General features: G+C 47.3%; 5 protein-coding genes across 5 annotated transcripts; 2 read left to right on the top strand and 3 right to left on the bottom strand.

Moving 5' to 3' along the window:
* Positions 1–316: 316 nt before the first annotated feature.
* UCRPA7_6625 (putative lipase 1 precursor protein) lies at positions 317–1,381 on the bottom strand (the record flags this gene model as incomplete). Its single annotated transcript, XM_007919162.1, has 1 exon — positions 317–1,381. One exon carries the CDS (start codon positions 1,379–1,381, stop codon positions 317–319), a length of 1,065 nt encoding a protein of 354 aa, XP_007917353.1.
* A 2,330-nt stretch (positions 1,382–3,711) lies between these two features.
* Positions 3,712–5,620, top strand: UCRPA7_6624 (putative beta-mannosidase protein; the record flags this gene model as incomplete). Its single annotated transcript, XM_007919161.1, has 3 exons — positions 3,712–3,823; positions 3,894–4,355; positions 4,470–5,620. 3 exons carry the CDS (start codon positions 3,712–3,714, stop codon positions 5,618–5,620), a joined length of 1,725 nt encoding a protein of 574 aa, XP_007917352.1.
* A 7,742-nt stretch (positions 5,621–13,362) lies between these two features.
* On the bottom strand, positions 13,363–13,799 carry UCRPA7_6623 (hypothetical protein; the record flags this gene model as incomplete). Its single annotated transcript, XM_007919160.1, has 2 exons — positions 13,363–13,403; positions 13,457–13,799. 2 exons carry the CDS (start codon positions 13,797–13,799, stop codon positions 13,363–13,365), a joined length of 384 nt encoding a protein of 127 aa, XP_007917351.1.
* Positions 13,800–16,530: 2,731 nt separating this feature from the next.
* UCRPA7_6622 (putative tartrate dehydrogenase protein) lies at positions 16,531–17,646 on the top strand (the record flags this gene model as incomplete). The annotated part of the gene is made up of 1 exon (XM_007919159.1): positions 16,531–17,646. One exon carries the CDS (start codon positions 16,531–16,533, stop codon positions 17,644–17,646), a length of 1,116 nt encoding a protein of 371 aa, XP_007917350.1.
* A 4,661-nt stretch (positions 17,647–22,307) lies between these two features.
* On the bottom strand, positions 22,308–23,006 carry UCRPA7_6621 (putative nonribosomal peptide synthase -like protein; the record flags this gene model as incomplete). Its single annotated transcript, XM_007919158.1, has 1 exon — positions 22,308–23,006. The coding sequence occupies one exon, from the start codon at positions 23,004–23,006 to the stop codon at positions 22,308–22,310; it is 699 nt and encodes a 232-aa protein (XP_007917349.1).
* Positions 23,007–27,043: the final 4,037 nt, after the last annotated feature.

Raw genomic sequence — 27,043 nt, 5'->3', positions numbered from 1 at the left:
CCTGATTCGGTCCCTAAATAAAATCTTTCAGCGTGCCGGGCCTAGGCGTCTAAGAATAAGGCGACTGCCAAAATCAAAATATAAAAGGGCAAGGCTTCCCTCAACGAGTAGTAGGCCATGGCTGACAAATACCCCGTCATTCTAAGTGAAGTAAATATATTGATACTGTGCCGACCGTAAGTGACAAAAATACGAGTCTTATATACAGAATGAATGTCCACTGATGTTAACAATGCTTTGGGGCACAAAGGACAACAACATATCTCCACTTCTGTGATATTTCTTAGCCCGTGCAAAAAGAGAGGCATCCAATTTACTACGCAGCGACATCCACAATGGTCTCAATGCGGCAACCGGTCTCCGTATATGTGCCCTGCAGCACCTCAATGAGCCACGCTCTCGCGCGAGGGTTACCTGCTGTTGACTCGTCGCCATGGCCGCCGACTTCATTGCGTTGATAAAATATGTCAACTGCTGGTAGCTCGCAATACCGGTCGATTAGCTTGTCTGTATCAGCAACAGCACTTAGTTCGTCGTGGACAGCCTTGTAAGCAAATACGGGCATTTGCGGTACACCATGGTAGCCCATTGTATTATCACTGGTGATGATTTTGTTGATGATGGGAGTCTCCAGATCAGCGAAACCATTGACAAAGTAATCGCTAATTCGCTCAAATGCAAAGGTGACGAGTGTCGATGTTGACTGTGCAAGTCCCATGAAGGTTGTCACATTATAAGGACCTGCTTTGTTGAGCACGCTGATAAGATAATCTCTTGCGTCAGGATATTGGGAAGTTACACCAATTAGCCAGCTTGGTGTGAGGCTAGCATAGAGAGTACCCTCGACCAGGTCTCGAATAGTTGAAATATTAGGTGTCAAGCCACCAATGGCGACGCCCGCAAATTGAAGTTCGGGTGCATACTGGACTTGTAGTTCAGCCGCAAATTCGCTAGCTACAGCGCCACCCGAATAACCCCAGAGGGCGTATCGCCAAGGCGGGCTGTTGGCGCTGCGCTTCCTCACGGTAGGAGAGGAAAGACCGAAGAACTCGGCGGCGCAGGCATCCGAAAGCACAGCACGAATACCGTCAAGCACAGCATGGCCTGACATGACTCCGGCGCTAAATGAGGCTAACGGACCTTCATAGTCCCCCGTTATAACATACCAACCACGGCTGAGTCCCCAAGAGATGTCTTCCACTGGCATACCAGCGTACATGGCGTACGAAGGGCTCAAATTTAGGTCAACCGCATCGTAGGGATACTGGTATGATAGGAGAGTTGGGTTTGAGGAGGTATTAGTGCCATTGTTGTAACTCGGAATGAATAGCGTTGTGATGGCATAGGTCGGCTTGTACTGGCTATCGGTGGTACGGTACATGATGTTGTAAGCTGCAGCGCTGCCGGTCACTACGCCTGTCAGGTTGCCCGGCGCCTGACGGACGCGTAAAATGGTACCTGGGGTGGTGTCTGCGAGATTCTCCGGCGTGGTGATATACCACGCATCCTCTTTGGGTGGACTTGGGTTCGCCTCATGGTGACTTGATATAGGACATGCGGCACTACACTTTTGACGCAGGCTCTTGGGAGAATCGATCCTAGAGTTGATCGAAGTCGTTTGGACGGAATTGACGATTACACCTAACACGAGGGCTAGGCGAACAAGAGGAGCCATGTTGGATTATTCTGTTTGGCTGAACTATCGAATCCTGTTGAAATACTGTGGGAAATGTTTTAAAGATCTATCAGTCACTGCATAGAGATTGTTGAGGGCAAAAATGAATGGCAGTGTTGGCTGTGTCGTCTCTTTGTACCGTGAAGAACGAGACTCAGGATCGCAGTAGCGAGATTTCATTGCGCTGTGGCAGGCATAGCTAATTCAGCTACTTCCCCTTGCTTTGTTCTTTAATTACGCATTTGTGGACATAATTGGGGCTGGAATTTGAAACCTCAAAGCAAGAGTTTCGTGACGACTGCCTTGTCGAAAACCAATCCCCTAGTTTGGTACTAGAAGGAGCCCGGCCCACGACGCTAACAAGCCCAAGCACCTCGTAACGGAGTCAATCTCGCACCGAATGAGCCGGAGCTGTTGGAAGGCCGCATCAGTATTAAAAGACACAGTCAATCCACTTGTATGCCGAGGTTTATTATTCTTAAGCGGGGTTAACTCAGGTCATCTGCATGAAGATTCATCTCATTTTGGTAATGGATAGTTTGAAATCGGTAGCCCACCGTTAGCGCAGGTCCGACTTGGCTCAACCTCTTTGGGGTATTTCCAAATCGGGTTATGCTCCATCAAGCACCCTTCCAACTGTCTCATGATATCACCTACGCTATCTTGGTCTAGAATCGGTAGTCATGATTGAATACACATTCTTGCTAGGATTCTGTGGGGTAATAACTGGAGTAGAGTGATTCTGGGGTCTATTAACAACTGCAGTCCAAGTCTTATATCATCACTGGGAAATTGACTTTGTTACACACTGGTTGTATGCGGCGCAATGGAATGTTACCTTTCTGAGTCTAATTAGGTCTTTCTTGGTGTCAACGCATACTATGAAACTGTATTTCCGCACCGCCGTGACAACCTTGGTGGTTGCTCACGCTCCGAAGCTTGCAATCGCGATCACTGTTCTTGATCTTTCAGAGCAGAAATGGCTGCTCGAGAACCCTTTGATGAATATCTCAGTGCCTGGCAAAATTCCTTCTTATGTGCACTTGGACCTTGACGCCTCGCAGGTCATTGGCGATCCGTATGTAATCCATTTTTAACAGTCATTGAAATTTAGGTACTCGCAATTGTGGCCGCTAAATTTTTGGATTTTATCATTTAGATATTATGGGCTCAATGATTTTAACCTGCGATGGGTGGCTTGGGCTAATTGGACGTATACAACTAAGGTTTCCGACTTGTGAGTTCAATTTCTTTTTCATGATCATTATTTCCGCATTTGGTAACAGCAACTGGGGAATCAAAGGCAGGCATTGGGGTCTTGGGGTGGTACAGTGAATACCTCGACGTGGCTTCTCTTTGATGGCCTCGATACTTTTGCCGACGTCTTTTTTTGCGATGAGTATGTTTCCAGTACCGAAAACCAGTTCCGTCAATATCATTTCGATATCTCAGAAATTATCACAAAATGTAACTCCACAACAACCCCTGAGTTACGCGTGGACTTCACTAGTGCCGTGGCTATGGCCGAATATCTGAGCTCTCTGCCCGACCAAGAGACTTGGCCGTGGTACGTTGAGGGTCGCCATGAGTTCACTCATCGTATGTATATTCGCAAGGAACAGTCTGATTTTGGCTGGGATTGGGGACCAGGCTTCGCACCCACAGGCATTTGGCAGAACGCCTGGATCTTACAACTAAACAATACACACGCCTCCGAAGTTGCACTTAGAAACTCCGCGTTTGACATTTACCGTGAAGGCCAGCTGAATAACCTCCCTCCGGATCAAAGCGCAGATTGGATTCTCAATGCTAGCATCTACTCTCTCAACACAATTCCCGATGGCACCACCATGACCTACCAAATTTCTAGGGGGTGCCAGGTTATCAGTAGCGGAAGCCTTATTAGCCTCACGAATAGTGGCGATGCCGTTACCGGTTTGGCAGTTCTAAAATCTGCAGATTATGAGCTCTGGTGGCCTGTTGGAATGGGCCAGCAGACTTTATATAACATTACCGTTGAGCTGGTGTCTCCAACAATGCAGAAGCTAGCAACTATTACTAAGAGAGCTGGGTTTCGAACAATTGTCCTGAATATGGAAGCAATCTCTGATGAAGACGTGAAACGAGGCATTGCGCCAGGCAATAATTGTACGCTTTTCTTTCTATCTACTCACTGTGAGCTATTACAATAAAGGCACTCTCGGCTAAACCATCCTAGGGCATTTTGAAATCAATGGCCACGAGTTCTATGCCAAGGGCAGTAACCTAATCCCACCTGACGCCTTCTGGCCCCGTGTCACTAGGAGCCGTGTCAAGCAGCTTTTTGACGCTGCTATTCGTGGCAACCAGAATATGCTACGCGTGTGGGCTAGTGGCGTATACGCGCCTGACTTCTTATATGAACTTGCCGATGAGATGGGTCTCTTACTTTGGTCTGAGTTTCAATTTGGCGATGCTCTTTATCCTGTCGCGCCGGACTTTCTCGAGAACGTGTGGCAAGAGGCCGTTTATCAGGTCCGCCGTATAAATCACCACCCTTCTCTTGCACTATGGGCAGGTGGCAATGAGATCGAGAAGTTTTCGCTTCTTGTTGTCGAGATTACGGCACCTGACGAGATGGATCGCTACGTGGCTGAGTACGAGAAGATTTTCCTTCACACGCTATTACCCGCAGTGTACAGTAATAGCAGAAGTATAGCCTATATTGCGAGCAGCACAACTAATGGCTACCTAAGCCTCAATCACTCAGACTCGGAAACTCCGATGATACAACGGTATAACAATTTGACAATAGGTTCCATCTATGGCGATACAGATTATTGGTCGTATGAATTTGATCAAGCTTTCAATATATCAACATATCCCATTGGCAGATTTGCCAATGAATTCGGTTATCATTCACTGCCAAGTCTAGAGTCTTGGCGAGAGGTTGTGCCTGAGACAGAACTATACCTTGAGTCGCGGACTGTCATGCTGCGTAATCACCACTGGCCGGTCGGTGGTCTCAATACGAGCAACTATGACAATAGTAGCAAAGGAATGGCGGAGATAACTGGTGCTGCAGCCATGTACTATCCAGCTGTCGGTAAGACAGACTCCATTGCCAACTTTTCGGCATGGTGCCATGTTAGCCAGATCTTCCAGGCCGACTTCTACAAAAATCAAATTCAATATTACCGTGTCGGATCAGGCAAGCCTGAACGTCAACTAGGGTCTCTATATTGGCAACTTGAGGACATTTGGCAGGCACCTACATGGGCAGGTATTGAGTACGATGGCCGATGGAAAGCACTGCACAACGTAGCCAAGGATATCTACGAATCGGTAATCATTGCACCGATATATAATGTCTCATCCGGCCTCCTTCAGGTTTATGCTGTCAGCGACCTTTGGTCTCCTGTCAGTGGGCACGCAGTCTTGGAATGGGTTGACTGGTATGGTAACCGGATGGACGAGCCAGCCAGGACCACGGTCAACTTCACAATCGGCCCACTGAATACCACCATTTTGAGTACTGTTGATATTACAGATCTAGTGTCATCTCAAAGTGTCGATCCTGCCAAGGCGCTCTTCGTGGCCACTCTCACCGCGACCGGCAGACCGATAAATGCGGCTGCGCAAGCCACAAAGACATACACCCACTCTAGCTTTTTTACTCCAGTACCGCTCTCCAAGGCTGAACTTGTCGATCCTGGTATTTCTGTTTCGTATGATGAGGTTGCAGATGAGTTTGTGGTTACTGCATCAACAGGAACGAGCATGTGGACTTGGCTCAGCTTGCCACCTGCCGACGAGGGTACCATTGTAGCGTTCGATGACAACGCGTTCTTACTAATTAAAGGCGAGATAAAGAGAATTAAGTACACTGTCTTGCGTCAAGGTCGCGCCAACTGGCAGGAGCGAGTTCTAATTGAAAGCATTTGGAATAATACGTTAATAGACTAGGATAGTAACCTTAAGCTCTCGTTATTAGTAATCTTTACCCGATTCTATATAAAAGCCTGGCGTTCTCATAAATGGTTAATCAAAAGCTGACACCGCAGAGAGCTTAGTCGGTCTTTGAACGTCAAAGGTTTCCGCAAAAGAAACATGTGTGACTGGGGTGCTGAACCAGACAAATAGAGGAGGAGAGTTAACGGCTGTCATCCAATGTACCTTTAAAAGGAAAGTCTTTTTGCCTCCCAATTCAAGGACAAAGAGTTCTTTTTCTAAAAAAATGAGTGGAAGGAACTCTTAAATATCATATTGGACCCTTTCGAAGTATTGAGATCAACATATTTTCCTTGCGAAAGTGTTGACGCTTATTGCGAGTCAAAAGAAATGCACGACGTGATAGGAAGCTTCGAAACTATACTATTTTGCGGCACAGCGATTTACCTTTCAGTCAACATTACGATAGCCTATCTTGTGTTGCCAATGGCTTTAATGTTCGTAGTATAGCTATAATATAGGTCTCAAATTGGTTGCAACGACTAGATGACGAACTTTCTTAGCCATTCCAAAGCAATGGATGTATCCGAGCCCACCGGCCCTATAAGCATGTATGATGTTAAGCTTTCTCGATACGTATGCCTCCTTTTCTAGCCGGCCGAAACTCGACAATATCCTTGGTTACATCGCGCTTAAGGTCAACCCAAGAGAAGGCATTCTTGAAATTGCGTTGACACCGCGAAGTATGTCCTTCCTGAGACCTAAATTAAGCTCCTTAGATGTGTTATTAGGTTAGCTCACTCCTCCTAGTATGACCCCTCCATCCAGCGGGCGTGGAATGATATATGTATATTCCGAACCCTGGAGAAGAGATGCTTCTGTCAATTGGTCACATTTGACGAACATGGTCTGGCCGCGAACTGCAGTCACCGTGTTGTCCACTGCTAGGTCTTTAGCACCAAGTCCGGAAACGTTCACGAAGATGGTTGCACCGGTTAGGGGACCAAGCTCTTGTATCGAGTCTAGTGTCCTACAAATAAAAGTCACTGTTCGCTGCTTCAGTTCAGCTTGAGCCCAAGGGAGAAATTAGATTAGATTGGCAACAAAGCCATCGTACGTAAAGCCTATTTTCGAGCCTGAACGCAGTTTCGATTTATCTATAATGCGAAAGTTAGACACTACAGACTTGTACCATATTGTAATATCTCGGGTCGATTATCATAGTTTTCAGTGATTTTGACCTGCTAAATGCGTTGAGCTACACACCATACAAGGGGCATTTTGCACTAACCTTGATTCCTTTTGTCGGTGGTATCTCGAGTAATTTCCTGAAAGCTTTCAACGTCTCCTCTTGAAGAGCTGGCAGGCCGTAGTCGGTATGGGGTGCAGCTTGCAAGGAGTGCTCCGGTCCTAGAGGTCGCACAGCATGGTCAGCAGAAGTCTCGATGAGCACGTTGCTCAATCAATTGACCATGGGCTGGCCCATTTAGTCTTTTCGTCCCCCGGCAAATTTCGAGCGACTACCGTGACATCGTAATCAATTTCTAATAAAAGAAGGGCACAACAAAGGCCCACAATCCCAGCGCCGACAATACATACCTTAAGCCCTCGGGTGTTGTTGCAGCTAGGCTCCATCTTTCGTAGCCGCAATTACATTGAGAGCGAGCCAAGCTCATGGCTTCTTTTTTTTCCTACGTAAGACAAGAGGAGTGGTTGGCGATCAACGGGAATAAAATAACGCAGCCGAATGCAACATTTAGCATACAGGTCTGCTATCGCCATAGTATCAGGTTTACGGAGCCTTCATCCGAGATGTCGCCTATCTCCTTAGACACCGCCGACCTCCGATACGCTGACTCCTAGCCTTGTCCCGCCCCTTGCGTCGGAAGGCCCACCCGATACCAACCAGCGCGCCATTCAATTCATCAATGACCGGTCGTCCAAAATGACTACAGAAAAGGGCGACTTTGTTCCAGTGAAAGCCAAAATTCCGAAGTGATTGGCACCACCATGTCCCCCACGTCATCAATTCTACTCCAAGGCCCCGCCAGGATCGGACAAGCCTACGCGCTACGGCGCAGACAATTAAAGTACGTGTAGCAATAAGCTGTGAGCCATGAGCCGTCATGAGCCGTAGAGCTCTGCCGCCCTTCAGTTCGACGAAGGTTACCCGCTGACACCCAGTGAAAGTATTCCGAAGCTGAGTCCTTCGTTATCACAGATGTCTCGGAGCAAGACAAGGGGCTCGCAGTTTGGATTCCTGGATCAGCACCCTAATTTCAAGAAAGCGGAGAGCTCACGACCAGATTTCAACCACAATCTGCATCCTACAGCCGTCACTAAATCGCCTAATCCAGACTGGAGATTTGGCTCTGGCGTGAAGAATGGAGTCGACACTGAAATGGAGAAGAGCTTTGTGGATATTGATCCGTATGCCGAGGGGAGGCCCATGATGGCAAATTACCGTCTCCTAGTGTCCGGAGTCGTTCCTCGTCCAATTGGGTTTTTAAGCACAGTGTCTGGTGATGGGAAGTCAGAGAACCTCTCCCCTTTTAGCTACTTCCAGGTTATCGATCACGACCCACCTACCTTTATAATAGGGTTTTCGAGCCGACCTGGTCGACCCAAAGATACTTACAAAAATCTGTTAGAGACGGGCGAGTGTACAATCAACATTGTATCGGAAAACATGATAGAAGCAGTGAGCGCAACGTCGGTCGATGCTCCGTATGGAGTATCCGAGTGGGAGATATCAGGCCTGCAACGCGCACCTACGAAGACAGTCAAGCCCGCACGGGTGAAAGAATCCATATTCTCGGTCGAAGGCAAATTAATCGATACCATAGAGTTCGGAAGTCATGTGAAAGATGGTTTCAGTGCTCCATCGGTAGCCTTGATCAAAGCCACGAGGTTTTGGGTCCGGGCCGATGCAATCGACAAAGAGCTGAACAACATCGATCTAAACATCCTCCGCCCAATTGCGCAGCTAGGAGGCATCTCTTACGGAAGGGTCTCGGAGGTATTTGAATTGCCAAGGAAGACATGGAAGGAAGCAGTTCAAGAGGCTCCTTGGCTGGAAGAGCTCCCGAACGCAAAGCCATAGCATAAATCACAACGTCCATTGAGTCGCAATATCTTCAGGTCCTGGATTATATTCTTTTTTTAACGGCCACATTTGTACTTGAAAGGGATAGCAATATAGGATCACAGAGTCGGCTAGGTTCATCTTAAAAAGAGATGTAACTAACTTCTTGTTTTTCATGAATCATACCCATGCTCCCTTCCCGCCTTGATGCTCTATTTGTCCATGATGTGACTTGTTTAAGAAAGCATTGATTGTGTTTTTTCGGTGAATATGACGAGTTTCCAGCCTTTTAGAAACTACCCACTATGGAATGGCCAGATAGTCGCTTTTTCAATGTCCCATGCGCCGCCTACGGTGTAAACATGGCTCCGAAGGAGCTCTCTAACCTCGCCCTCATCCTTGGCTTTAACAAGCATTACACTACCATTCATGCTAGAGCTGCACCATCGGCGCGATGTTCTGCAAGGGTGATGCCGAAGAATGGCAGGCGACCATTATTGATCAGAGTCTGAACAGATTTGATATGCGCAGGCCGAGCGGCTATGCGTTTCGCAAGGCTGTTGGAGAAGTCAGGAATATGCACAAGATACTCGCGCAAGGGACCTGAGCTGCTAGCCATATTTCTTCTGGTCCTTATGGCCAAGGAACTGAGAAGCACAGTGGCCAATGTTTGGTGGTGGGTGAAATAGCGAGGAAGGCATCCGTCCAGTCTGACCATTGCAAAGGCGTTTCGAGTTCTGGGCCGCATGGTGGGCAATGCTGTGTCCCAAGTCACCGAGATAAATTAGTCTTGTCTTAGTCGTGATGCGACTTTATGGCAAACTTATAAGTCAAGTACCGGGTCAGCTCCCGATACTACGCCTGATGCGCCTGGATGATTAGTACTGACTGGTCGATAACCCGCGCAACGCTTGACACTGTGCATATACATTTATAAGCCTTTATTAACCAGAGGTCCCTATCGCAATGGGGCATTTAGTCAGAGCTTGGCTTCATGATTCGGTCGGAACAGGGCACCGATACCAGAGACCTATGATCGGCCTCTCTGATTGGGTGGCGTGCCTCTAAGGAGATAAGGCGAAGTGAGATCTGATTGATAAGTCTGGAGACTTGGGTGGTTCTAGAGCGGTGATAACTACGGAGGCCTATAGGTACGACTGGCTCTTTTCAATTTTTCCCACTTAACACTATCTACAAGCCACATACCCTCCGAGTAGGCCAGATCGCTCTAGTAGCTAGACAGTATGACTTAGACGTTAATTATAGTATTATTCTTCCCTTATTGTCCTTATTGTCCGGTCTACCGTGTCTTCCAGATCCAGCCTCGGGCAGACCACGTGTCGTCTTCAGCCTTTGTTCCCTCGGAAGTTATAGTATGGGATTTTACCTTTCTTGTTGTACTTAACCTCCGGCGAGTCCTGACGTGTCGTAAGAGAGCGCCAGGAGCACGAGTAGTTATCTCGAAACTATGTATCTAGCATTTGCCTTCAATCCAATCAGGATCTATAACTTGACTTGACTCTATATTTCATCAGTATTTCATCAGTGTAAAATAAGATGACTAAGAGTAGTGTGAGACGAAATACTATATAGCTAGGGAGCAAGGCGATTTAGAATTCATCGAAAGTAATGCATGGGAACCCAGCAGACGAGCGAGCCTAAGTCACAAGAGCAGGCCAAGAATGGCAGTGACCACTCCAGAGATCCTGTATATTGTCTTTTGTGTCTCGTCGGGCGGAACTACTTGAATGTAGCGTTAAAATAAGCTGGGACCTGTGGAGGCATCTCGCGATACGCCTCTAATCTACCTTCCACGATCAGGTCTTGCAGAGTCGCTTTTGCGTAGTCTTTCACCTCCCACACGTCTCCTCCGATCATATCTGCCTGCTGTCCTGTTCCCCAAATCTTGCGACAGTACCAGGCTAACGCGAAGGGACTTGAAGCACGCAGACAAGATTCAATCTCTGCGTCAACTTGTTCCAGGCTCTGTTTGATTGTCAACGGCGCTGTCCCGTGCTTTTTCTCTAATGCAGAAGCTATCTCGTTTCCAGTGGGCCTTAGTTCTGTGATTCCTATCGTCCGATTCTGTAACTCGGATATAGGCGTGCTAGCGAAAAGTGATGCATATGCCGCCCCAACGTACTGCCTTGTGCTGTCCGATAAGATATATTAGTGTTGACTCTCTAAGTCAAGCAGGAGATCCAGGCTTGATAGCAAGGTACGCGGTGGCTCACTTCCAGAGAAGATACACTACAGAAGAAAAGGGCCCTTGGTTTAAAGGACGTGAGGCAAATTACATACCATAAGTTCAACATTTTGTCCCTGCTGTCTCCTGTAAAGAGAACTCGGTTGCCAGCATAATCAACTCCCATGGCCCTATAATTTGACAATCTTGATTAGTACCCCTTACTCGATATTTATCGGGAAACAAAAATTTACAATGTATTCAGTGCGAACTCGGCAAAATTGCCTGGAAGAACCACCGTTGTCGGAATGTTTGCCCTTTTAGCCGCTCTCTCTACCTCGTCCTTAGACTCGTTTACAGGGATTCGAAGGCCCTGCTCGTCATAACGAGCAGCAAGATCAGATGGCACAAAAAGCTTGACATTCGCATGTGGGATCGCCTTGACTAGATTGTGCTGCCTCTTCACGCCTTCGTGTCCGACGAGAGCTCTGCTCAAGATATCGTAAGCATCAGCTGTGCCAAAACTATTTTAGCAAAAGAGTCAGGCTTACATGACGATATCAATATCGTGCAGAGCAGCGACCAACGCGCTTTGGTCTTCTACATCTACCTCTATCTGAGTAATGTTAGAAGGTAGATGCAACACATCTGAGCCAGCGCGATAGAACACTTTGATTGGTGCGCCGGAGCGCCGCAAGGGAATCAACAATCGCGGAACTGGCCCAGCCACGATGGCCGTAGACGGCAATTCGGTTGTATGGCATGGTATGGAATAGTCGAATATGGAAACTCTGCGGCTCGGTGTGAAAAGATGCGCCAACAGTACGAGCTCTAGAATTCCTCCTCGCACAAGTGTTTGTTTTATTTGGGACTAAAACTCCCCGAAGTACTTGGTTTATAGCTTTATTAAAGACATTATAAAGGCATTATAAAGTGATTGGTCATCGGATAGTGGGGTGCTCTGTATTGATTAGCGTAATGAGGCCTGTGCTAGTCCGTCCCCACGCGTCAACGAAGTCGCCTATGGTTAGAACATTTGATTTGTGATAAGACGAAGTGCCGACATCTCTTAAAGGCCTTTGATAGCATCATGATATTTGATAGTACAATGACGAGGCAGAAATAGCTGCTTGGATCTCAAAATAACGCTTTGTTGCACATTCTTGCAAAAGATGTTCGCTTCGACTTTTTTTCCACCAGACACTTCAATACGAGTGTCTTCCAAGTAGATAGATCCAGATTCAGATGAGACCTATTCGTCAACATAGTACGCCCAATATCAGGATCTACTATTGAAGGTGCAATACGTGGACCAAGCCATTTAAGGAAATTATTTTGATCAAACTAAACTTAGCAAAGAGATTCCATGAAAGGTTTTGCCTGCATGCCATCTGCTGTGAGCGTATGATGGCTGAAAGACAGCTCTTGCTCTAGGTCTCGGATCATGAGTAGACTATTCTGGCGTAAAGTCCACCTGTGATCAACATTTTGCCACTCGTCATGTAGGCACTGGCGTTGGAGAGGAGGAAGACAGAGGGGGCTTTGAGATCTGTCAGGTTGCCCATTCGTTTCATAGCAGGTTCGTTCTTAAATATCTCGTCTAGTGTAGGCCTCATCTTGGCCAGGTCGATCTTTATGTCTGTCTCAATATATCTAATGTTCTCATCAGTACTAGCTGAACCCACGTTTCAATATTTTGTTTCGCTATCTGACCTACCTAGGAGAAATAGAAACTCAGTCTAATCTACTGATCAGCAAACTTGACACTGAGTTACTTACAGGGAGAGAGCACGTCCCCTGTGCTCATACAATAATCGCTCGTATATTGGCCTCTACTTGCTAGATGTGCACTAACGGATGCTATCATGACAATAGATCCTGCACCGACAATTTCTTCTCTTCTAGGCTGATTTGCCATTTGTCGAGCTGCAAGTTGGAGAGAATAGTACGTGCCTAGATTATTGATCTCAAGGCACCTTTTCACCACTTAGCTACCCCCCGCGGGATTCTTCTACCCCCCGCCATCTGTAACCTCCGCATGCGCTTGGCTTGGCTAGATATTGGATATACTGCGGTACAGCAATGCATCAAGGTGCCGCCGTTTGGTAGCAGTGAGGGATCTTTAAGAACATATGCTACTTTGATTTCATAAAGAAAACTGGTTCAATGATTCCCAGGTTTAGGAATTAAGTTCATGTCACCAATAGTAGAGAGTGTGGCGGGGATGAATGGTCAGTCACCATGAGAAAGGCATAGTGCCCAAGCGCAAGCTGTCTGAGGTTTTGAGCTGTGCATCCCTTTCTTGACCATTGAAACTTAGAAAGGCCGAGAAGAGTTATTGTTGCAAAATTCAAGTAAGTTTTACTTCTCTAGCTTTGACCTAAGAATGGTAGGCGTCATTTGATAGCTTGCCAGTAGCGCATATTTCTGATGTTGAGACCTGATTCTCATGAACTTCGCCGCAGAAGATAACGTTGCCAATCCACGTCACTTTTTCATATTTGCCATACCCGGGAGTTCTTTGAGCCCTGCTACATGTCAGTGTCGAGATCTATAGCGTGGAATTTCCAGTCAGACTCACATCCATCGGTTTCCTCGCTGACCATGTTCTTGACGGAGCATTGGTTGGCCGTAGACATAGGCTGCTTAGTGATGGACCCACAGCCGTCATAGAAGCACTCGGACTTGTCCATGGCGCGCTGAAGTGCATCGCCCTTCCAACCGAACATGTAATCAGCATGAGTTCCAGCAGCCGTACCCTCGAAACTCCAGACGAAGGGGTTGGGGGCACCAGAAGGCCACATGCTGTTGAACTTGGACGTATCCCAGGTGGTCTCGTACGTCACTTGTGGCATGCGCACGGGGTGAGATGATGGACATGCAGGGGCAGCAACAAAGCCGTCTGAAGTGATGGTATTGTACATATGAGACTGGTGGTCAGGGCTGCGTCGCGATTGAGTCAGTACCTCAACTATAAGAATGGGATCAGTTATGATCATTGTTATAAATAACAAAGCACCTAACCGAACCAAGTCCAAATAAAAGTCAACTCACCTGTCAAGATTCTTGCCATCCCAACAACTAAAACTTGTCAACTGATGGTCTCATGGAATGTAAAGAAACACTACTAACGCAGGGAAATGGTGTGTCGTGAAGATACCACCAGAGCAAGCCTTTGGAGGAAAGTCTTTCAACTCCGGACCTCTGTTACCGCCTTGCAGGCATTGGTAACGCAGGCCAATGTGTTGGTTAGAAGCGGTTGCTGGGTTGCCAACTGTCATGCGGAAACCCTAAAAGAAGTTAGAATCTTAGAGAGTCTTGTAGCTAAGGTTAGGCGTACTGGCTGGAAAGACTTGACAGAATTTGCCTTCAAATTATCGGTAGTCAAGTCGTGTTGAGTATAGTAGACGGTGAGTCCACCTTGTGCACCATTTGAACCTCCCAAAAGGGGTTGAACTGGCAAGACTGGCACACGATGATAGGAGCCGTTGGTGGGGTGCTTGAAGTAAAGAACGGCAGTCCAATAGTTAGAAAAGTCCTCCGACATCTGGCAAGTTGTGCAGGTAGCCCTTGCACCGACATCTCCACTCATACTGGCGTTGAAAGCATTTCCACCGACGATATGGTGAACATGAGTGGACGGCACCTGCCCAGGTTGAACCACAGGGTCAAGGCGTTGAAAGGTCAGCGTTGAGCATGGAAAGCGAAGGCCTGCCTGTACAGGCGGGATAAGTGCGATAGCCGCAGAAAGCAACTTCATCTTGGCAGCGGAGCTGATAACAACAAGAACGACGAGGCTTACAAGAATAAGCGAGACGCGATGGAAATCTCACATCTGCTTGCTTGGCTCTTATAAATGTGGATCTGTCTTGCACTGCCTATATCGCTACCTCTAAGCTTTCCATCTACCGAGTGCAAGTAGATGAGTGAACTTTATTCCTCTAATATCAAACGCAAAAGATCGCCCTTGGGAGTGCAACCTCCCGCTGAATGAGTGGTATTCACCTTCCTCAGAGGTTCCTGATGGGGAGCCTATCCCCCGGTTTTCCAGTTTCGAGATACTGCATCCCAGACGGGTGACCTATCAAGATGCCGTTGTCACAGTAGACCTTAATTTCAGCACAAATTGCAATGTGCTTCTCAATCCTAACAGGCCTTAAAAGACAGCCTAAGAAACGTCACACTCTAACAACTGCCTTTCATGGGTTCAGTATGGGAAGCTTTACAGTATATCACGTGGTTCTATTGCTTGCGGGGTTAGTTAAACCAACGTGATATAGCATTCGGGATGTCATTAGCAACTATAGATGGGTACAAGAGCATGGTGATCCAGCACATTAGCCGGCCAGTGTGGACAATGATAGGTCTAAAATCACACACGCAATCAATTTGAGCCTGTTTTAAATGAGCTCTTTCGCTTTGATCGGCAATGATGAACGTTTGCTGCCCGAAAGGTGCAATTGCAGCAGAGTAGGGATCAAGGATTTGCCATCACTCTTTTGTAGAGAGAGCGGGACAGGAAAAAACGTGTTGTTGACCTCCCGCCATTGTCATCTGCCACTACCAGCACGTAACGAGTGCATTGCACTTTGATGTTTGCCTCACGTGTACGAAGACTCGCAGGGCGGGATGATTACTGGTGATGAAGTAGACCATTGACAATGCTACCTCGTCGAGTTCGACGCAAGGCGTGGCGACTCCTAAAGGCTTCATAATTTGAGACATTAACAAGGTCACTGCAAGAGGATTAGATGATTCCATGTTTATGGTCGAAAAGTAAAGTAGCTGCCAAACTCAGGTGTGAAAGTTTCGATGGCCCTCATTAACATGATCAAGACACCGCCCAGCTCAGTTCTATAGCCATCTCAGAGAGGAATAACAAAATTCATTTATCAAAATGAAATCAACTTTGAAAAGAGTCGAGTTTCGTCCAGGGGCAGTGGCATGTCAGATTAAAATTTGATGGACAAAAAGGTGTTTGACCCTCATCTTTTGCTTGTGCTGAGGACACCCATCTTGACACAATGTCACTCTGATCACATGACTACAGATAATCAACCAAAATTCTGAGCGTCTTTTGAAAAGTTTCAAAATTTTCGTACGGACAGAGAGTACAAATCCTGTTCATTTGGAGTCTCGCTCGTTATCACTACAGTCAGTCAATATGCGGTGTCCTAAGTACAATCATCCTCTTTCATTGTGTGCCCTTTCAGTATGACCTCATCTGTTCGAAATTCTTTGATATTTCCTCAGAGCCAAAGTACCGAAGTGTAAGCGGATCGATATCTGATCATGTGGGTCGGCCAGTAATTTTGCCGCTTTGGTACGACATGACATCAATCTGCTTTACACGGCGACAACACCTCAGCGTATAGAACATACATTCGATGATAACAAAATTTATTTCCAAAGACAGACCCAATTGCGTATCCTAAAGCGTACAAATTCTTAGCCGTACTCTACATTTCTCGTCGTCATTACGCCGATGCCGGGGAATGCCTGGAGGAGCGGATCATCGGCTGATTTTTCTACCGATGGTCTCCATTTCTCTGCATTACCGGTTTGCACCCGAAGACATATCAATTCCATCATTCCTGTATCTATCGACGGCTGGATAGAAATCGATTAGAGTTCATCAAAAGCTTTAAAAAAAACATGACGGTCAAGACGTTGAGAATCGCGGTTGTGCCCGGTGATGGTATCGGCACCGAGGTGATGCCATACGGTGTCCGGTGCCTGGAAGCAGTCGCCAAAGTTTACAACATCCCCATTGAATTTGAGTCTTTCGATTTCGCTAGCTGCGATTACTACCAGAAACATGGCGACATGTTACCGCAAGACTGGAAAGAAACTCTTGCCCAATTTGACGCCATCTATTTCGGCGCAGTCGGGATGCCGGATCTGATACCAGATGATGTGACTCTCTGGGGGAGTCTCATCAAGTTCAGAAGGGAGTTCGATCAGTACATCAATCTTAGGCCTTGCCGCCTAATGCCCGGCATCCCATGCCCACTGGCGGGGCGGAAGCCGGGCGACATTGACTTCTGGATCGTGCGGGAGAACACCGAAGGCGAATACAGCAGCATTGGCGGAAAAATCTTCGAAGGGACCGATCGAGAGACTGTTATCCAAGAAACAGTCATGACCAGGACGGGCATTGATCGTGTCCTCCGCTACGCCTTTGAGTTGGCCCGGAGCCGGCCCCGCAAGCGGTTGACAAGTGCGACTAAGAGCAATGGAATCAGCATCACAATGCCGTACTGGGATTCGCGTGTGCGCGAAATGGCAACGCAGTATCCTGACATCGACCTTGACAAATATCACATCGACATATTGACGGCTCACTTTGTTCAGCGACCCGACATCTTCGACGTCATTGTTGGCAGCAATCTCTTCGGAGACATCCTGTCCGACCTGGGCCCGGCGTGCACTGGTACAATCGGTATCGCGCCGTCCGCTAATATCAATCCCGAGGGTAAATTCCCCAGTTTGTTCGAACCTGTGCACGGCAGTGCGCCGGACATTGCTGGCAAGGGGGTCGCAAATCCGATTGGCATGATCTGGGCTGGTCAGATGCTGCTTCAGCACTTTGGATACACAAAAGCCGCAGATGCGCTGCTCGGTGCCATCGAAAGTGTCCTGGCGCGATCAGAGGTCACTGTTGTCACACCTGACATTGGCGGAAAGGGTACCACACAGTCGCTGGGAGAGGCAATTGAGAGCGAAATCCTCGCCGTGTCAAAGAAACAACAGAATGGAAGCGCGCATTGATTTTATCGATCATCTTGAATATAGATTATTTTTACTGGTCCGCAACATACCATTGTAATTGACCGACTTTTGTCCATGCTGTCGACTCCGTAGTAGACTTCATAGTAAAGTGCCATGATTACATATAGCAATATCAGTTGCCTAGCTTTCCTGGTAGGGTTGCCTAGATTTGGGGTAAACACTGTGCTGTGCCACTGAACATGTGCGGGGGGAGAAATGCCCAGAACGCGGCGCATTCGCCGCCTACCGATCATCCTACAAAGAAGCGCATCAACACTATCGCTTCAATCTCTCAAGAGGGTTGCTCTATTATTGGAAAAAGACTCGAAGAATATGACCGACTCACAAGCAGACAATGAAGACGACATATTGTTCCTGCAACTATATAGTCATCGCGGACAAGGAGGCTTTTGCGTCGAACAAGCTGCGACTCATCTTCTTCGACTGCGCGAGGAACATAGTCAGACATGGTCGCATTCCCGTTGAGGATGCTTGTATGGTGAGCGCCTATCAGATGCAAGGGCGAATCCTGGAGCAGTATTGGACAGATGATCGAGGCACATACTGCAAGCTCGGGGAGAAGTATTTGCCTGAGGGTGAGTTTGGAAATTTTCTGTATACTTTAAATGATTCAGGTTTGACGGAAGAGTTGTGGAGGGTGATGGGTTGGGGCAGGGAGTCAGATGAGAATTAGCGTTCTGGGCACAAATGTCCACTGAGATCCACAGAGATCCACAGGTCCTCAACGGAACACGTCGATATGATAAATGTTATCACTAATGATATCTCCGCAATGCAGGTATTGTAAGACACCCGCCTTGTCGACTCTGTATCTTGATATCGGGATACGACAGTAGTGGGTCGCAAACTCTAGATTGGTCTGTCCCCTTGTGGTTTACCAGTTTAGCAATCCAAGTGGGGGGCTGCTCCAGGATGGTGTCGATATCTTCTCGGCCTCCTTTTCTCATTGCTAATTCTCCTCCAAATGTTGACATCCTGCCAAATAGGGTGACACCATTCATCCTGTCATTGTCTAATTCCGTTGCAGGAGAGTGCAAGTTCGGAAGCCGATGAGTAATCCTCCCTTAGGCACATATTCGCAGTCGATGCTGATTTAGAGCAACTGTTTCTTTGCCCCAAAATTCGCACTTTTTCATATCAATATAGTTTTCTAAGATTTCGAAGCCTTAGCTGGATTTCATAGGTTCTCTTGCTAACTCTCTATACGCAAAATGAAAAAAGAATCAGTTAGTATGCCGCGTGTCCTCAAAGTGGCAGCAGCCCAGATGGGCCCAAACCATCTTGCCACAAAGCATGCTGATGTGGTGAGTCGCATGGTGGTACTGCTTAGATCAGCGGCAAAGCTGGGTGCACAACTCGTTGTATTTCCCGAGACTGCTCTCACCACATTCTTCCCTCGTTATAGGTTGGATAGTATTCCCAACGCGGATGGATACTTCGACAATCCGGACACCTTGCAAACTTCGCCAAATACACGGCCTCTTTTCGATGAGGCCAAGAAGCTCGGCGTGGACGTGTATCTCGGGTTTGCAGAGAGAACGTCCGAAGGTCGCGACTACAACACGTGCGTGTACTTCTCTGCAAGTCGGGGTGAAGTGATCGCCAAGTATCGAAAAGTTCATCTACCTGGTACCCTACAGCCGTTTGAGGATCCCAATGCCATCAATCAGCTCGAGAAGCTATGGTTCAAGCCTGGAGACTTAGGATTTCAAGCTTTTCGCGTGCCAGATCTGGTAGATGGGGTTGCTAAACAGGGGAGCGCGTCGGACTCGACTGATAGGGGAGATCCCATCATGGGAATGCTGATCTGTAACGACCGACGTTGGGCAGAAAGCTGGAGATGCTACGGTCTTCAAGGCGTCGAAGTTGTTCTTTGCGGCTATAACACTACTGCGTGGGCGCCGGACTTGTGCGGCATAAGGAAGCCCCAGACTTACGAAGAGTCGGAGACTGAGGCCATGTATCACCACAAGCTTGTCATGACAGCCAACTCGTACATGAATAGTTGTTTCTCTATCAGCGCGGCAAAGGCAGGTGTTGAAGATGGAAAGTTTGACCTCATACGTGGTAGCATGATAACTTCGCCGGAAGGTTATGTGATTGCAGAGGCAAAAACGAAGGACGATGAAATTGTCTTTGCGGCGATCGATCTTGATGATTGTCTTCCAGGCAAAGAAATGGTAAGCGATGGTAAGATTTGAACTTCTGTCATCATTTGCTAACACGAGTTTTCAGATGTTCAACTTTGCCAGACATCGTAGACCTGATCAGTATACGAGGATAATAACTCAGGCAGGGGTTACTGAGCCGGAGCTACTGTCATGATTGTAGCATAATTTGAGCATCGTATGCTTAGACCTGATCATTATATACATAGCAATGACGAAACAAAGATTTGTGTAGTCAACACCCCCATGACCTATAGTACTAGCATTCTCAGAAATTATACCGCATCCATCACTCAGAAGAATAGAACATGAGACCAGAGCTGGAGGATCCTGGCCATTCTCTCAATACCCTTTTTACCGTAAACATCGAATATAAATGCATGGCGATGAACTCGATGGGAAGAGAGGGCTCATTTGTGGAGGTGTTAAGCTAGGCCCCTTTAGTAAATTTTCAGTTCAGCCTGTGACGCTGATTGCGATATGATCCGGCTTCCACAGCGGGGAGTGCGGGTGAGTTCTTGGCGGATTAGGCAAAGGCGCAACTGGCCTACACAAATGTGTCAAAAGCGCGGCCAGGGTAGTCAGTACACCCATGCATCAAAAGTATAGAGAGGTACGTCAGGGTATACGGGGTGATAATATACAGCCAGCACAACTGTAAGTGGCTACACAACTGGAACCTAGCTTTCATGATATAGTTGAGTTAAGCTTAGATTAGCCCTCTTAGGTCTGCTTTAAGGTAGTCAACGTCTTAGTAAAGTCTTATCGTAAATTCAATAGTCAAAGTTTCGAGTCTTAAATAATAAAGGTCTAACTTTATAATAAGCTGAGCTATATAATAATTAGAGGGATATATTAAATCGCTAATTAAAGGTAAACCAGTTAGACGCTGACTTACCATAACCTACATAAGTAACAGCTATAACTAAAAATCCTAACACTATTATAATATTAAATTCTTTACTGGCTACACATTTGTGACTGTCATATATTTACAAGCACTATGATATTATGAGAACTTGAAGCTATAGTGTCTAAGGTGAAATATTGAATATCCAAGAGTGCTAATACTTTAAGAGAGGCAAAATACAAGTATGTTCACAATTATGCTAAATTTTATCTAAATTATATAAAGAGCTTTCGAGCCATCTCCTCCAATCCCATACAAATTTAATCATAATAGCATTCAAACCCCAGACTCAAATAAACAAGTTCCTTACAACTTAAATTACAAATAAGCAAACATTCGGTTCGATTACTATCTAGACATATCTCTAGGCCGAGCTATCAACGATGCCACCATATATGAAGAAGCGAGAAAATAGAGTGCCAAAGCGAAAATCAAAGTAAAGATTTGACTTAAGACGGGGGTTTTCATATAGTCAGAGAAGTCTGACACAATAGTTATATATATAAGTCTCAAAGCAAATCAGACGCTATAGAAGATAGTAGTAGCGTCATCCCTGAGCCTGGCGATATCTAGTCACCCAAAGGAAATCTTGCCAACTTGATCGAAGCAAGGGGAATCAGTTATCACCCTGATATACTATCTTCAGACAAGGGGGCTTTGCTTGGAATTGGAGACCAGTTTGTAGCAAAGTCCCAGAAATAGTCGTTGGAAAGCTTACATTTTCATGAAGTATCTGCTGAATATTTCCACCTCGCACACAATCAATACCTTATTTTCTACCAGAAATTGTATTCTACCGGAGACAATGAGGACGAAGAGGATCAATAGACGATCGAAAATATCTACGAGACTTATGGAATGAAGCCTGGGCTTGGGGATAGACCCTCCTACTCATCATCCAGCTAGTCAGCCTGGAAGGTTCTATCATCGGTGGCTTGTATGATGCGGTACCAGTTTGGTGCGCGCGCGCGACGAGAACTTTATAGTCTTATAAGTATAGCTTATACTGTTATGGCTATATGCTGTCAAACGAGTAATAAATTATTATTATGATTCTTGTTTTATGAATGCCTATCGTAGGGCTATGCTTGGTAGCTTAACTTTTAGCTGTGATATATATTATCATAGAGATTGACTATATTTATTTAGCAACTATTTCAGTCTACTAGTACTAGCTAACTATATATATATACTAACTATCTATAGACTTATATTACTTTAATAATATATATACTAATTATATGTTCGAATTATATACTGTAAAATCTTCTACGATCCGCCGACTACCTAGGTTATATTTAGCCTTAGGAGCTCTCAGTCTTGTTGCCTACACCTATAAGTAGATGCTGTTACAGTATCACATAACCACATATAGAAGGCTCTAATTATATAATCGAGAACTCCCCTGAATTGGAGGATAACTTTCCTCTTTTCTTCTCTGTTATATCTTATATCTAGAACAGAACTTAGCTTCAGCTATACATACATAAGGTCTCCGTCGATTCAGACGGAAAACCTCATAGCTACTTACCGTTTACCTAGGTCCCTTTAACACTACCTAACTAGGCACAATCGATGCTCCCCAAGGGTCTTTGGAAGAGGTCACCAACATCATCAACAAGCTGGTAATCACATTGTCCAGGCACAAAAGCGGCAGACTCTTCTTTCCGCCAAATTTTCATCATTTCCTCGCGGGCCTCAGCAAAGGACTGCTCGCTCCTGACATGATTGCTGTCATGACTGCCGCTGTCTACCGGACTGATGACGGCATCAAAGGCACGTAAAATCAAGCGCCCGACAGCGGCGACGTGGTCCACGCCCTCATAGCACGTGTCGTCGTATTCGAGACGCATTACAAGCGCGTCGTCACTTAGAGCCATGAACTCAATCATTAACTTGAACTTGGCGCCCTCACTCCAGACCAACTGCGGCTCTACTGTGCCGCCGTCCATCAAATCCAGTTGCCTCCAGGCCCCGCCCGCCGTCGGCCGCATATCGTGGTACGAGACGACGCAGTCGAAGAGTGGGTGGTCAGGCAGCACGTCTGTGCCGCTAATACCGAGGTGCTCGAGCAGTTTCCCCCAGGACATTGCGTTGGCGAGCGCCCGCTGCGACAGCGACTGCACTGCGGCGACATACTCGCTACGGGTGAGAGGCGCTCGGGGGAAGATGCCGTCCGTGTTTCTGTCGCCTGTGTGTGCATGTTGCTGAAATGCGATGCGCACCGGGAGTGGCTCAAGGAAGAGACCAACTGTGCGCATATCTGCCTCCGTTTGTCTGTTGAGGAAAGGTACCCCAAGTACTACATCTAGGGACTTGTTGCGTGAGCTTAGCGCCAAGGCTGTAGCGGCCAAGGCAAGCTGCTGTCCTGTTATGTGGTGGTCTTTCATATAAACAGCGATACGGTGCCATAATGAGGACATTATACGTGTCGTGAACGACTTCCCACGATAGCTTGACCGAGCAGACTTATTTCCAAGGTAGGCGGGTTGTGTGTGAGCAACGCCTTTAAGGTACTTCTCCCAAAAGGCCATGGAACAACTTGGTGTTATATTGTTCCACACCATTGTCTCATGATACTTTTGAACGATTGGTGGGAGTACTCCAGAGCAGTAAACTGTGCTTACTTCCTCCAGTAACAAGCTGAGTGTGGTATAGTCGCACACGATATGGCTCAAGACTGCCACAATTGTATCTCTGCAGATGAGCACTCGGACTGGCGGAGAAGAGTCGGGTGCAAAAGGGGTATTCAGCTCAGTCCATATGTCGATACGCTCCAGGTTTTGTACCCTTGGAGGCTGTAAGGTAAGGGTTCGCTCTAGCCCACGCTTGCGGTGATGAATATAGCGGCTGCGAAAGATTTTGTGGCGGAAGAGAACAGTGTTCCAAGCTGCTACAAGTTTCTGCCGATCAACAAGTCTCGAATCGTATTTGCATACGAAGCTCACATTGAATGAGGCAAGTCCATGTCCCCAAGTATATCTCTGCCACCAGTGCTGTTCTACTGGCGACAGACTATATACCTGTACCTTATCATATGTCTTTAATCGTATAGAGTCTGACTGCTGTAGCCGAAGACTGTCAATTTCTTGAGCCAGATCCCGAAGTGTTTCGAACTCCATGACTATTCGAAGGTTTATAGGGATATCAAATTCGTTCTTGAGTATAGCTACAAGATGTAACTGTCGTAATGAATGACCTCCTAGATCTGTAAAGGTTGAGCTAGGTTTGATCACGTCGGTACTGGTAGTGAGGCCTAAAATGCTCGCCCATATCACTGCGAGCCTCTTCTCTGTCGCAGTCTGTAGCTTATCTTCTGTCTCGAGACTTGTATCTCGAACTGTAGCTTCAATCACAGCTTTATAGTCAATTTTTCCTATCCCAGTCATTGGGAGCTTGTCCACCGGCACGATGTATCGGGGGACAGCATATACTGGAAGGGCCGCTACAATTCTAGGCCGAAGACGTGCCACATCTCGCTCGCTAGTCTGCATCATGCACACCAAATCAGTCTTGTCTTTACACGCCACAGCAACAGCCTGGACGTCGCTACAGCACTGCAGTATACGTGTCTCCAGGTCATCCAAATCCAGGCGGAAGCCCCGCAGTTTGACCAAGCGGTCGGCTCTGCCCAGGAAGACGATCTCACCATCTTGGTTCCAGTAGCCGTGGTCGCCAGTCCGGTACATGTACTCGCCTAGACCCTTGCAGATAGTGTCTGGGAAGAAGCACTTGCGCGTGAGTTCCGGCTGTCCTATGTACCCCCGTGCTACTTGCACGCCGGCCAGCCAGATCTCGCCTATTCTACCCACCGGGGCGAGCTGGCGATGATGGTTGAGGATGTATACCCGCGTAGACGGATTCGGCTTTCCAATCGTCACGGAGTGGCCTGGCAGGAGGCGAGCAATTGTCGCACCACAGGTTGCCTCGGTTGGCCTGTTGAACAATCCATGTCAACGAGTGGCGCCACACGTTTTGTCAGTGTAGAATGAGCACTGAGTTACACGTACCCATACATATTGTAGACTGTTTTGCTAGATGCCCACGTGTCACACACTCGCTGCGGAACTGCCTCACCCACGAGGTATACCTGCATACAGGTAAGCTTGGGGGGAAAGACCTTGGTCTGCGCTTTAGACTCACCGTGTTGAGCAAGGGGTAGTCCGCTGGTTTGAGATGCATGGCAATTGATGGAGTGAGAATGGCAGAATTGGCTTGTTGAAGATGGCCAAGAGGATCTCTGTCGTCGCGAAGTATTAGAGTGGCGCCATAGCAGAGACTCGAGAATATCTCGTGGATGCTGCCGTCGAACGCCGCAGACATGACTTGTGCAACGCGTTGGCCTGGCTGGGCAAACAGACGCACTTTCAGATCCCGTTGAAAAGCTACTAGGCCCTCGTGCGTACATACGACCCCCTTTGGCTTGCCTGTCGACCCCGAGGTGAAGCAGACGTAGGCATTCTCCCAGGGCCGCGGGTTGGTACGGTGAGGGAACGACCCTTTTTCAGTATGAGATGCCTGATGCTTCGCTTCTAGAACGGCAGCAACATCAATCACGGTTAAGCCCACTGGAAATCTTGTTCTCAGAGCCTCCTTGGAGGTCGCGAGAAAGTATTTGGCTTTGCACGATGCAAATATCGAGTCGCGGACTACCTGGGGATGATGTTTATCTATGGGACAATACGTGCCTCCCGCTCGTAGAACTGCCCAAATTGCTATGATCCAGTTCACAGAGCCATCCGTATGGACGGAAACGACTTCTTCAGGGGCTAGAAGGTCAGCTAACTCGCTGGCAAGGAGGCCTGATAATCTGTTTAGCTCGGAGTAGGTAATATTGCAGTTGGGAGCCTCCAGCGCAGTTCTGTCAGGATAATTGGACGCCGCTGCCTCGAAAAGCGTCACGAGGTCATCGGACGAGTGTGAACGAGTTGTCCAGCTAGATTCGCAGTTTCCAAAATGTCTCAAAATCGAGAGAGTCTCGGTTGTTGTCACGCCTGACATACATGTGTCAAGACACATGTCAATGTGTGTCAGCGACACGATCGCATCTCGGAAGCATTTTGCTACACCTCGCATGTGGCTTTCATGGAACTGAGTGGGCGAGAATTGCAACTTGACCTTTCCTCTAGCATTAACCACAATGCTCAGTGGGATATTTGTCGTTTGAATCGAGAAAGTCGGCCGGAGCGGCTTGGCAGCGACTGGGCCGAATACGTCGTCCTCTGGCTCCAGCTGCATCGCAAAAATCGACTCGAATGACCGCGAAAAGCCATTGTCCGGCGTTGTCCACGCAAACTGGCTGAGATCTTGCAAGCTATTGAACACATTCGCAAGAAGCTGTCGGGCGGACAGTTTTCTGGACAAGGTGACTTGAAACGGCAATGTGTTAAGTAAGGGGCCAATGGCATCAAACACTCCAGGCAGTGGCAAGCTTCGGCCGGAAACCACGGTACCAAAGACAACGTTATCGGAGTCTGTATACGTGGCGAGCGTGATTGCCCATGCGGCATGCAGTACGGCTGCTATCGTTACTTCGCAAGATCGTGCCGCTTGACCGATGACCTCCCAATGTTGTCTAAGGGACAAGACAAATTCTGCTACTTTCTTCCCTCCATATGGACTTGACTGTTGAGAAGGTGGAGGCAGCAAGAACTTGTCGCGTGCTTCGGCGACTCTCTCCTGTTGCCTCTGCCAAAAGGCGTCACCTTCGGCCTTTTGGTTTTTTTGTAGTTGTTCCAAGGACGCGGCCAGATCGAGAAATGAAGTACCAGGGCAGATCGGAAAACCAGATGCCGCTTGATGAACCTTATTCAAGACTTTCGTCGCTGACCAGCCGTCTATCAGGGCATGGTGAATAGACCAAATGATGGTGCTGGTATGGTGTTGGCGGGCTTGGTCGCAGAGACTTATGACTGTGAAGCGGTTGCTGAGATCGATAGCTCCGTCAGACATATCCTGCCACACAGCAAGAGGGTTATCGCCGCGAAGGGCCTCCTCATATATTGATCTTCTGTTGGTTTCAAGCTCTCTCCAGTGGAATTTTGGTATCATATAGCAGCCATCTGCTGGATTACGGTAAGGTGTGCGGAATATTTGTTCACCCTGTACGACTTGTTTCCATGCTGATTTCATGCGCGAGATCTGACTAGCACGATATGTCTCGTAGTAGTGTATGATATTTGTTCCGCGCTTTTGAAGACTGCCGTGAATGAGCGAAAGCTGAATTTCTGTCAACTTTCCCAGACCATCTGGTACATGCTGGGCATCGCATAATTCCTCGGAATCTTCATAAACAAGC

This window comes from Phaeoacremonium minimum, assembly GCF_000392275.1.
Source record: "Phaeoacremonium minimum UCRPA7 unplaced genomic scaffold PA7_03_scaffold_480, whole genome shotgun sequence".
NCBI classification, from domain to species: Eukaryota; Fungi; Ascomycota; class Sordariomycetes; order Togniniales; family Togniniaceae; genus Phaeoacremonium; species Phaeoacremonium minimum.
The sequence above is the reverse complement of the archived record's forward strand: the minus strand, read 5'-3'. Positions and strand labels throughout refer to the sequence as shown.